This window comes from Myzus persicae, unplaced genomic scaffold (assembly GCF_001856785.1).
Source record: "Myzus persicae strain clone G006 unplaced genomic scaffold, MPER_G0061.0, whole genome shotgun sequence".
Taxonomy (NCBI): Eukaryota; Metazoa; Arthropoda; class Insecta; order Hemiptera; family Aphididae; genus Myzus; species Myzus persicae.
In genome coordinates this window covers 832582-845023 of record NW_019103933.1, presented here as the reverse complement: position 1 = coordinate 845023, position 12442 = coordinate 832582, and the positions used below count along the sequence as shown (strand labels likewise).

General features: G+C 26.0%; 1 protein-coding gene across 1 annotated transcript; it reads left to right on the top strand.

Moving 5' to 3' along the window:
• The first annotated feature begins 1430 nt into the window (after positions 1-1430).
• On the top strand, positions 1431-11257 carry LOC111036545. The gene is made up of 16 exons (XM_022318599.1): positions 1431-1522; positions 1637-1982; positions 3864-4077; positions 4159-4445; positions 4526-4670; positions 6076-6203; positions 6286-6432; positions 6550-6674; positions 6747-6992; positions 7053-7161; positions 7789-8015; positions 8302-8464; positions 9598-9864; positions 9921-10259; positions 10846-10951; positions 11024-11257. Exons 1-16 carry the CDS (start codon positions 1431-1433, stop codon positions 11221-11223), a joined length of 3141 nt encoding a protein of 1046 aa, XP_022174291.1. The 3' UTR covers positions 11224-11257.
• Positions 11258-12442: the final 1185 nt, after the last annotated feature.

The following is a 12442-nucleotide window of genomic DNA, read 5'->3' as shown; positions in this document are numbered from 1 at the left end:
AAATGTGAAAGTGCGTAGTTCAAGATCCATGTTGATAGTTTGTTGGAATATAATGAAATGTTATTTTTGGACTTTATACTAAATCAATAATTTCATTAATTACTATATAGATACCTACTCAATATGTCGATTGCCCAAGAATTGTAGTTATAACTGTATAAGTAATAAATTAGAGAATTTTTAGTTTAATTTTGATCCAGTTTCTAAATAAAAAAAATGCCTAGGTATGTTAAAATTAATGTAAATAATAATACGTTTGTCTGTTAATATGCACCTATTAATATACGTATACCTACAATAACTATTTACTATACTTAGGTACATCCGTGGACCTGTGGCTGTATCTCTATTCTTTACTCTTTGGCCATTACGGCTTTAAGTGTGTTAAGCTATTAAATAAATAATTTAATAAGGTTCATTTATGATTTTTATCTAGTTTGCTGATTGAAAAAATGTAACTTTTAGAAACAATAGTAATTTTAAGAAATTTACAATATCACCAATTACAATTTAAATATATGTATTAAATTTAAATTCAATAACACCATATTAATATGAACCTAGTTCAATTGCGATTTATAAAAACATTAGATGATTTTTTATAATTTTCCAATCTTCATGTCCATATGAATATTATTATTATGATATTATATTTGATATAATAGCCATATAGGTATACTATGCAATCAGCAGTAGTTCCTATACTTACTACATAGTAGGCATAATACCTACCTACCCTTTACGGCAGTAATTAAAAAAATTAATTAAATAAATAGGCACCTTCCTACCTATATTAATTTAATTATTCTAATTCGTGGTTACACAGTAGCATAGTAAAATTTAAAATTGAAAATGTATTTTACACTGATGGTTACTAGTAAGTTGCTATCAAGGGACTCGACCTACTCATTCAGTATATATTTTCCTAAATTAATTGAATAACAAAAAAGATTGAGGTACAAATCGTTATGGATAGGTATTATAAAAAAATGTGATAAGTATCTACTCGTAATATTTCTATTTTATTTTTTATCATTTTATACTATGATTTGTTGTAATGAAATACGAGTATTATGTTTGCAATTATAGTGATTTTTGAAGGGAGAAACGTTGAATTAAAAATGTTAGGGTCACACTCATAAAAGGTTGATAACCACTGGCTAAGATCAAAGTTCCTATATTATTTTTTTATAGTATACTAACCTGTTCTGTGCTGATCATAGAGTAAAGTAGATTGCTGATAGTATCTGCAACCATGCCGGTGGTCGTTCTGTCTTATCTGATAACGTTGGTTTGATAAGATTATTTTGATTCAATTGATAGAACTATTGAAAAAAATGTCAAAATATAATTAGGTAATATGTACCTTGTTGTTTATTAAATTTGTAATTTCGTCTATCGAATACCATAGAAAATATAAATGTTGAATAATGGTTCGTGTTATAACGGCCTACAACTTCGAAGGCCAAAAAGTAGATACCTGTGCTGACCCAGTCGCTTTCACGTCAGCTCCTCCAAATAGGTAAATATTGCTGCTGAAACTACTAGGTACTATATGTGTGAACTATTAGGCAATCAAAGTATAATATTTACTAGCCAATTATTTATACAAAAAAAAATTGCGCGTATGGTTTAGGTTATTGGTTGCACTGGCTCATCATGCCATTGAGGTTCGAGATTTATCTGATGAAGCTAAGCCTACCTATGCAATCCCTACTGTTGACCAAGTAATCCAGTTATCATATTGCACTGCTGGAAATTATATTGCCACTCTAGAAACGAAGCAAAAGAGGTCTGGAGATGATGCATTATATCTGAGAGTTTATTGCAACTGGGAGCAATGCAGTCAAGGAACTCCACCATTAAGAGCCAGGATAGCTGGACGTGTGACACCTACTGGATCTCAAATTGGAGACAATGCATTGGATATGATTGAGATCCCTGTAAAGTTTACAACAATAAATTCATTTGCCTGTTGTCAGGTAATACATTAAAATATCATAATAATAAAATATAAATAAATTGTATTATTCCATATGTAGTATGTACCAATGTATCCCACACTTTTATTAATGAATATTTAATTAGTTATAGAGTGTCTATACATTTTATGTATTACTTAATTTATTTATTTCATGGTATCTAAACAATTATAATTAAACTTGTTGAAATAATGACAATATTTAGGTTATTATATTGTTATTTTTCATGTTTCATACCATAATTATTGGTCAAATGTTTTAAAATAAGATGAATGTGGTCGTTGAATAAAAAGCTGCCCGAAAACTATTACTAATATTTATATTTTTTTAGCTACTTTCATGAAGATAAAAATATAAACAATTCATCAAAATGTTTAAAGCATCCATGATCCATTTACCCAAACTAAAAAAAATGATCCATTCAAGTAAATTTTATAATTTAAAATCCTGAATAAGAAAATATAATAATCATGTACTAGTTTTAAACAAGAAATTTTTACTTATACAACGGATAATAATTATTTGTACACACAACATATGTATAAATAATAGGAATAATAAAAAAAAAATTAAGATCATCTATTGGTTTAAACAGTTACTAATTGTTATTATCATAATTCATAACACTTATGGTTAGTATTATTTATTTTAAGTACCAATGTTTTTACTAGCTAGTTTTGAATTTGCTTCCAGCTTCAAATTGGTTTTTAAGAGCACTAAAATAATAAATGCCGACTTTTTACTGTTATGTATGGTTTCTTCGTGTTTTTGTTTACAATCATTGTCAAATGTTTTACCAAATTCAAGACACTGATGATTTTGTTTGCTGAGATTCTTTTCATTTTTAATTTCAGTATTCATAACTAATAAATGAATATAATGAAAAAAATAATCACAAAACATTAGTATTATATAGAAAGATGAGAAAACTTAAAAGGAATCTTATATTACATTTTCCAATCTTAGATATAAATAGAAAGTTTTTTATGGATTTCTAACAAAAAAAATAGTTTTTGTGATTTTGACAGATTTTATAAAAATTCTAAGTTCAATTGCTCATTGTAAAATATTCTGGATTTAAGCTCAACTTTTTTTTTATTTCTTCTAACAAAAAAACTTATGAGGAACCATCTATTAAATTTTCAAATTTTTTGACCAAGCAAACATTTTGTATCGTCAATATTTAAAAAATAAAACTAATAAAATTAGAAATGTTCTATGCCTATAAATAGCTCAAATAGAGTCAAAATATTTTAAAATTTGTATGGTACCTTTCAAATATAAATATGAAGTGAACATTTCATGTATCCACTGTTATTTTTTTTAAAGTTAAAAAATAAAATCACTTTGCCAAGAACTGTTTTGTATAAAATTCCTATTTTGGTTTTACCCGAGGCTTCTGAAAACTACTGGTAATTTTTTACTTTTGAAACCCCCAAAGCACCAACTAGAAAATATGCTGGAGTAGACAATTTAAACTTATTCCTATAAAAAGATAATGTGACACAAAAAAAAATTAAAACATAATTACAAATACATTCATTTCTCCTCTCAGAATCTATTTTTTTTATAAAACCAAAAATAAGTTGATTGTATACAATGTGCAGCTGCATGTGTTATGCCAGTGGTGATTTGTCAATACTGATTGTCCACAAACTCATCTAGTTTTAGAATTCTATGTATTTCAAAATATGTAATCATTATCGTCATTTTATACAATTAATTTTTTTAAATATTAAATTTTGACAATGCCGAGAACTTTCACCTAGTGTCATATTTGACGATGTATGTAAACTTCAAACCTCAAACTTTATGCTGTACCTACATTTCTAAACATTGACAAATATTTTTTTTAATTAGTTTATTAATTATAAATTGCAGGAAACAGGAAACATTGTGATTGCTTCTAAATGTATACTTAGTATTTTTAGAATGGTAATAAAAACACATGACATATCTCGACTACGGTTCTTAGATTTTGATACATGGCCAATGATAATGAACCTCAAGTTTAATGTTTGTGATTTACAAATTGAACAAGACATTGTAGCTGTTTTTGGAGAGAGAAGAGTTCAAGTATTTCAGATTCTTAAAGGTATGGTCAATAATTAATAAAATATACTACTATTATCTAGTTATAAAAATATTTATATTCATACATTGTTTTTAATTTAAGATACTAAAAAAATATCGGATTGGAGTTCTACGACTAATTCTGTGAAAACCAATACTACTCAAGAATACACTGAGCAATCTGAAGTTCCGTCCGGACCTATTGATTTAAATCAACTAATGAAATCAAAAACTGATACTTACCTTTGGCAACATGTTAACCCAAAATGTTTTCCAGTAATGGTGATGACTCCTGGTTTTGATGATAGTGCTTTGGTAGAGCAAGAAGAAAATGCTCCGTTTAATATTGTAACTCTACCTATCACTATAAATGAAACAGAAGCAATTGATGTAAGACATATTAATTTTTTTAACATTATAAAAGTACTTTACTAAATTTTAATATGTGTATATGATTTTTTTTTTTGTAGCCTTGGAGTGAACCTATCAACTGGACAGTTAAAATATTGTTGCAACTTGAATTAAATATGAGCAGATGCCATGTTCCAAATGAGTGTATAAAATCTGCACTGTTACACTTGGTATATAAGCGACATGAAACATCTAAAGTGTTAGGTAACTGATGTGTTGAGTAACTTGAGTAATAAAATATATACATTACACTCAATGTAATGTATACACATTTTACATTTTTATTAATAACTTATTTTGATAGTCATAACATTTTGGTATTTTTGTAAATATTCCCTGGAACTTTATTTATTGAATTGAATTAATTAATTTATATTTTTCCGATTTTTTCATCAATACCTATGTAAGCTTATTTTAGCCAACTAACCATCAACAATAATAATTTAGTTAAGAATATTGGAAGTGGTGATTTTCTGTATTTGTCTAATACATATGGACATAGGAATTAAAACGTGTTTCATTCCAACATACTGATTGATCTAGTAAAGCGATAAGAAATCTAAAAACGGATTTGGATTTGCTATCAAGTCTACTTAAGATTGACTTTCCCTTATTTTTCATTATACCTTCTCCAAAAATTTAAATAGTCCTTTTTAAGGATTTAGGGGTATAAAATCAAAAATTGTTGAAAATCAATCTTAAGATGACTTAACTTCAAATACAATTCTGTTTTTAGAACTCTTATCGCTTCACTAGATACCAAAGTATGTTGGTATGAAAACACTTTTAAATTCCTATGTTTTGAGTTTATTAAAAATTAACCACTTCCAATCTATCTAATATATCATACTTATTTATACTTATATAATATCATTTACATACTTATGACTTAAAAGGAGGATGTCATTGCAATATTTATTTTTCCTCAGACCAGTGCATGTAACATAGATAAAATTATTTCATTTAAAATCATTTTTGAGTAATTTTAGAGTAAAATCATCTAGTACAAAAATTATAGGTAATAGTATTTTTGAGAGTTTAACATTAGTTTTATTTTTTATTGATATTTTCCTTTGTACTCAACTTTCAAAATAAAAATATTTTGTACATTTAAATGATGTTTAAATTGTTTTGAGTCAGTAAGTTATTTTTATATTGAGTGATTTTGCTTAAGATTACTCAAAAAACATTTTAAAAAATGATTCTGAGTAAATGTGTTTTGTCTGTGTTGTTATGCTTGGGCCAAAGAGAGAAAACAAGCAGTGCGCTGACATCCTCCTAATAATTAATATGAATGCAGTGTTTGGTATTATAACAAAACATTGCATTATGTAATTTTTTCCAAGTTACAAAAATGTAATGGAAATTATTTATAGTAAGTAATTCCTAACATATTTTATGGTATCAAGAATTAAAATTTACTGTTATTTTTTTTTATACATAAAAATAACAATGTTACTTTATTTAAAAGAAAAGTAATTTCAATACTATTGTACTTGGGTAATGATTTAAGTAACTTATCCAACGCTGTATGAATTTAATAATGGTTATTAATATTAGAGACTAGAATAATCAGTCAAGTAATTTTTAAAATGCGTTTATATTTTAGAATGGAATTTCCCTCGTTTCCGCACTGAAACATACAATCACTTAATATGTGTTAACTGCTTAATAAGTTTAAAAGAAGAAGCATTTGTTTTTCACTCTCTTGTTACACATGGGAAAAATGAAGTAGAGGTATGTATTATGAATGTATGAAAGTTTAATGTTATAAATTTATATAATGTATTTATATAGCTGTGAATTTATTTGATTTTAGATGACTCCTGCACAATGCATCACTGTTTATAATTTTATGTCACCAGTGGTTAACATTTTTATGGATCGTTCAGTACTGCATGTATTGACTACTGCTAGCTTAGAAACATACACAATTAGATTATTTCCTTCTTCAAGTCCTTCTCCGGTGTGTATGATTGTTATTTAATACTACCGTTTTAATTAAAATATTTTAACTTAATTATACACAGTATAAATATTAGAATTTTTATATTTTATTAATTAACAAATTTTTTTTTTTTAGTCACAAATTTTATCTGAACGTGTGACACTAATTGGTCATAAACCATTTTTGGGTATTGTTGACATGGTACTTTTAGAAAATAAATTGGTTATTTTCACTTCTGCTAACCCGAATCAAGACAATAAGTAAAAATAAATAATTACAAATATTTATTATTCAAACACTAACATTGTGACTTATTATTGACTTACTACTAGGGTAAACAATAGTTGGACACTTTACATGTTAATGCTGCCTTCTCCTAGTAGTATATGTAAAGTTCTTACATTCAAAGCAAGGATTTCTAGATTCAAAACCCCAAATAAGTATATTCATTTAATGAAAGAGGCTTTAAATATATCAGATATTGTAGAAAATTATACATATCATGGTTGTGGTACTGCTCGTTTGGGAAACAACGATTTCAAAAAGTATTGCTGTCTTGTAGCTGATCATTACTTTTTGTAAGTTCAATAAATTGATGAACATAAATTTAAACTTGTATTGATATATTTTTATTTAAGATTTAAAAAAGATGGATGGGGATGGTCTTACAAACTTTATGAAAAAGCCAATTTGCTGCCAATGGATATATTTATACGAATGAAACAAGTTGAAGATATGTACAAACGAGTAAGTGAAGATGATTTTATTTTCAACTAAATATTAAATATACAGTGATTTTTTTATCATGAACCATCATTTCAAAAAGTATCAATGTTTTTATATTGTTTTAAGTTGTTACAAAACAGTGTGTTTTTTATCCTAATTTATGTTTAATTTTTTCACTTTTTTGATTAACAATATATAGTTTTAATTAAATCTTCAAAAGTAGAATATTTTTCATAATTTAATACATACAAATTGGATTTAGGATGAGTAGCTTATGATTTATGAGTTATATAAGTATTTAAAGTTTAGTAAAGCGGAGTAGAATCTGCAGTTACACAGAAAAATGTTGGTCCACTTTAGTCATTTATACTTATAACTAATAAACTACTCGTCTTAAATTCAATTTTTATGTATCAAAATACTCAGAAAAATATTCTGCTTATGAAGATTTAATTAAAACTGTATGTTGCCATTCAAAAAATTAAAATTATAAAAAATATTATAACACATTATTTTTTAACGATTTAATACCATGTGAGAATAAATATTTTCAAAAACATATAAGTTACAATACTTTTTGAAATAATGAGTGGCTTATGATAAAAAAAATCACTAATTTTTACTAAAATTATATTTTATTAATTTTAGGTAAAACGCCCAGTGAATACTATTCCAGCACTGAAATTTTATATTTGTTCCTGGATACATGATCATACCGACCAAATTGATTTAAAAACATTTATGTATGGAATTAAAATAGCTGAAAGAAGTTGTGATTTATTGTATATTGCTGAACTAGTATTATCTGAGAAGTCTGTTAGAAAACTTCCACTGAATAATGTTATTAAACACATTAAAAAAAATTTAGAAGCCAGGTATTTAAAATAAATTCTACTTTTGTATTATTTACTATTTTATCACAAATAAAAGAATATGTTTTTGATATGATTCAATATAGTTACGTTGGGGGGCAAGTATTGTGCAAACCATCAACCCCCATGTAGCTATACCACAAAAAATAATGTAAAATAAATAAATGAAGTACCACAGAATAAAAACTGCAAGAGTTTGTCATTAATAAAAACAATTAGTTCCACACAATGTTTAATGAACTATATTTTATTTAACACACTTACATTTTTGTCTCATATTTTTATCTAGTTATGAATGGAAAGGAGCTTTAACATTTGCGTTACTATTCCTATACTCATTGTCCAATATTGAAACCAAGGATGTTTCAGATATATATAATGAAGCAGATGAAGTTTCAAACAAATCGTTTGTGCAATTTTGCAAAACTTATTCCAATTTATTAATAGAACAAGTGAGTACAGTAGTCTAAATTAAATTCGATTCAAAAAAAAAAAAAATGATTAATATAGTATGAAATGTTTTTTTGTATGCATTATATAATATTTAATATGTATACAAAATATAAAATATATTGATGGTATCTATTTCTTATCATAATATTAATTCAACACATAATAATATAATTATTGTAATTATTCTTTTATTTAAAAAAAAACTTCTCTATATTATCTACTGCCTACTTAAATATTAAATGTGGTAATATGTCATATGTTCGAAATTCATACATCTGTAAGTCTATTATTGCAATTTAAAGCTCTAACATTTCTAAAAATAAACATTAAGAGAAAAAGTAAAGTTTACTACCTAGTACCTACAAATTTTTATTATTGTGTATAAAAATACAACAACATGTATTTTCAATATCATGTTCCTAAACAAGGTAGTGCGATCACTGAATAGCTTCTTCCCTTCGCCCTATTCGTGTTTTTTTTTTAATTGTTGTACATATTCTAATTATAACTTTGAGTGTACATTGTATATTTGTTTATTTTATAATAAAAAAAAATGTTTAAGAAAATATTCCAAGACACATAATTATGCATACAACTCCATAAACTTCACATCCAACATTTGTTGAAATTAAAGTACTTCAAAAATGTCTTCTTTGAAATAAATGATTAAAAAAAAAATGAATTTTACAACCTACATTTATAGAAAAATAAATTTTCAAAAACATAAAAGGTTTTTGGTATAAAGAATATTATTTGATAAAAGAATTATTCCATGTAAAATGTAAATACTATATTATATTATTATATCAAATGTATTTTATCTTAAAATTATTTCTATACAGTATTTTTAATTTGTACTTGACAGTATGTCAGAGTAAATGTTATATACATTGTATTAGATAAATAACCTTTTAGTTTTTTTAGTAGTTTTTGTTCCACATTATTTGTAAAAACTACCTTATAACTCTAAAGTTATTTACAATATGCTAAATGTAATTTCAGTATAATCTCATATTTCCTGTATTTTTAAAAAATATTTATGAATTTATGATTAACTATTAATGTAGGTAATACGGTATATTAATTAATTTACTCTTCAATTATATATATATATAATCATTATTGATTACAGGATTCTTCATTTTCTGAATTTTCGCTAGTCTTGATGCAAGAAACTCCAATTTTAATTGCTCATGGTTTCGCAGAAATAATTTCACCTGGTCAACCTATGAAACTACGAAAAGTCATTCAAGCATTTCAAAAATATATTGGATCTCATATGTATTCTACAAATGTTACAGAAGTCTTTAAACGATTTCTAGAATTACATTTTTCTCGTTCTTATGGACATGACAAAACACCTGATCTCAATAAGAAATATGTCTGTGATGCCATCAAGGTAAAACATTTTTTTCTCCTTGTTTATTGTAATATTAATTCTTTATTTGTTTTTAGATTCTATTTAGGCAATACTTAACAGATCTCACAAAACCAATTTCAGAAAATGGTACACAAATTAATGCCAGAGACTGGAAAAATATTTACAATTCACAAATACCCGGTTACATACAAATGCTACCATGCTATAATAGCAACAACGAAAATCTAATAAAACTACAGAGTCTGTTTTACACTAACTGGCTAACCAATGATTTTAAAGAGGACATAAAACAAGTTCTGCCATTATTGAGCAAGCCATCATTAAGTCTGGAGATCATGGCCTCTGCAAATACTATGAAAACAATTGAAATAATCATAGAGAAGTGCCCTCAGGCTGTTCTAAAATACTCTATTGTAAGTATTAGATGAATTTTAATGTATGTAAAAAATTACCCACTGAAAATTTTGAGGAATAGAGTAACGCATCTTAGAGTGCCTAAGCGCAGGAAGTTATTTGTTAAGTTTAAACATAAAAGCCGGATAAAGGCCCCAAATATTATTACCCTTAGATGCCCATGTAGGTTAGCACGGCACTGAATCACAATATAAACACTGTCACAAAATACAACCACTCAATCTCAGCCATGATGTACAGTTAATTAGATTAGAATAATAATAATGTATTATTACATCACAATTCTCTAATTTATCATGATGTCAATGTTAGTAATATTAAAATTTCTTCTGCATAGTATTTCTGTCCTTCATGGCTATAACTGTGTCAGTACCAAGAAGCAATGGTTCTCAAAATTTCACTATTTTGGCTAGTATTGTGGAAATAAATTTACAAAGACATTTTTATTTCTTATTATTTATTTGAAGAGTCAACATTTTTAAAAATTATTTTCTCAACTGTTTTATCACCAGCCCACTCCCCTCACCTGGCTTCACTGGGAACTGGTCATAACTAATTACCTATACTCGATGGTTTTATTTTTAGGATTGTTTAAAGTCAACATCTGAATGGAAACATATAACAAGTTTATTAGAAAAAAAATCAAAATCGGATGTAGATAATCAATCTAAATACCATGAAGTTTTACATGGTAAACAATTCAAAACACTTATTTTAGCTCTTGTTTTTATTCGTATTTATGTTACATACATTTTGTGTTTAGATATGTTGGAGTATTTGTCACATAATATGAGTGTTGAGGATCTTTGTAGTGTACTACCAGCAGAGAGTTCAACAAATATAGGTCATGATGAGTATCAAACGTATGTAATTACGTGTCAAAAAATCAACCAAGCAAATCAAATTAAATCAATGGTCATGGCTACTGGTCAACAACTTTTAGCTTCACTTAATTTTAAATAAATTCGAAACCTATATTTTCAATGCTTTATGCACAAGCTTCCAACCTATGACAGTAATTTCAGCATCAATCAAATTATTTATATTAAGTTAACATTAAACGTACTAGTCTATTAAAGTTTTTATTTTTTACAACATACAAATGTGAATGATATTGGTAGGCATCTTTGAATAATGCTCAATGCCGGGTATTTTAAAATTGATATTTTAATATGCACTTATTTTGAAATTCAACTTTTCTGTATTGATAAAGTAGGTATTTAAGAATTCCAATTTTAAAAAAATGATTATTTTTTATTTATTTATTTGATACTACCTTATTTGCCATGTACACATAATGCATAATGCATTATAATAGCCTAACTAATAATTAAAATCTATTTTTACATTGATATTAGTTTATCAAAAATTATTTGTTAACTACACATTTGAATCTTAAAAACATCTATATGTACACCGTTCATTAATTTAAATTATTTTTGTTATTTTATTTTATTTTATTTATTTTATTATTATTTTTATTATGTTGTTATGAAATTACAAATAAAAACTCTATAATTAAAAATGGTTATTTCCGCTGATAGTTATACTTTGAAGTATAATTGAAAATTGAGTTTGACCTTGGTTATTCTCAAAGTATTATAATTTATAAGGAACTTTAGTAATATATAATAATATGGTGAAGTTTCTTAAAGCATCCCTAATTGGAGGTATTTATTATTAAATGTACTTACTTAGTACTTAGTGTTATGCTAAATTACATCAGCAATGTACAATATCATTCTGCCACATGATTTCTCTCTAATGATTACAATATATTATTATATGATAGTATATTATTATGCTCTACTGGTAAAATACTAATTCAATAATATTAGCTGTAGTCACATATAACTGTCTACCCATAATAGCGATATTGTCATTTCGATTGAGCTGGACATTTCATCAAGTTGATGTTCTTTTCTATATAGGTATTGATTGAAGTGCTTAAGTTTTCAACCACCCTGTTGGCCTGTTGATTATTGGAGTTTGCCATCTCTTTAATCGTTGTTATTAATTTTTAATTATAGCCTTATCTGTGTAGATAGGTATTTATTTGCCCCAACATAATTATCTTTAAAATCGTCATTCGCTCAATAATAAATTAAACATAATATCTTCTATTCATACTTAGATTTTATCTTACACAATGCATGAATATTGAATACATGAACTAAAAATA

Excerpts from the sequence above, each read along its gene's own strand:
- LOC111036545 (XM_022318599.1), top strand. The coding sequence starts at position 1,431 with ATGGTTCGTGTTATAACGGCCTACAACTTCGAAGGCCAAAAAGTAGAT. Across the intron at positions 1,523-1,636 it reads ACGTCAGCTCCTCCAAATAG|GTTATTGGTTGCACTGGCTC; the intron begins GTAAATATTGCT and ends CGTATGGTTTAG. Across the intron at positions 10,952-11,023 it reads ATACCATGAAGTTTTACATG|ATATGTTGGAGTATTTGTCA; the intron begins GTAAACAATTCA and ends TTTTGTGTTTAG.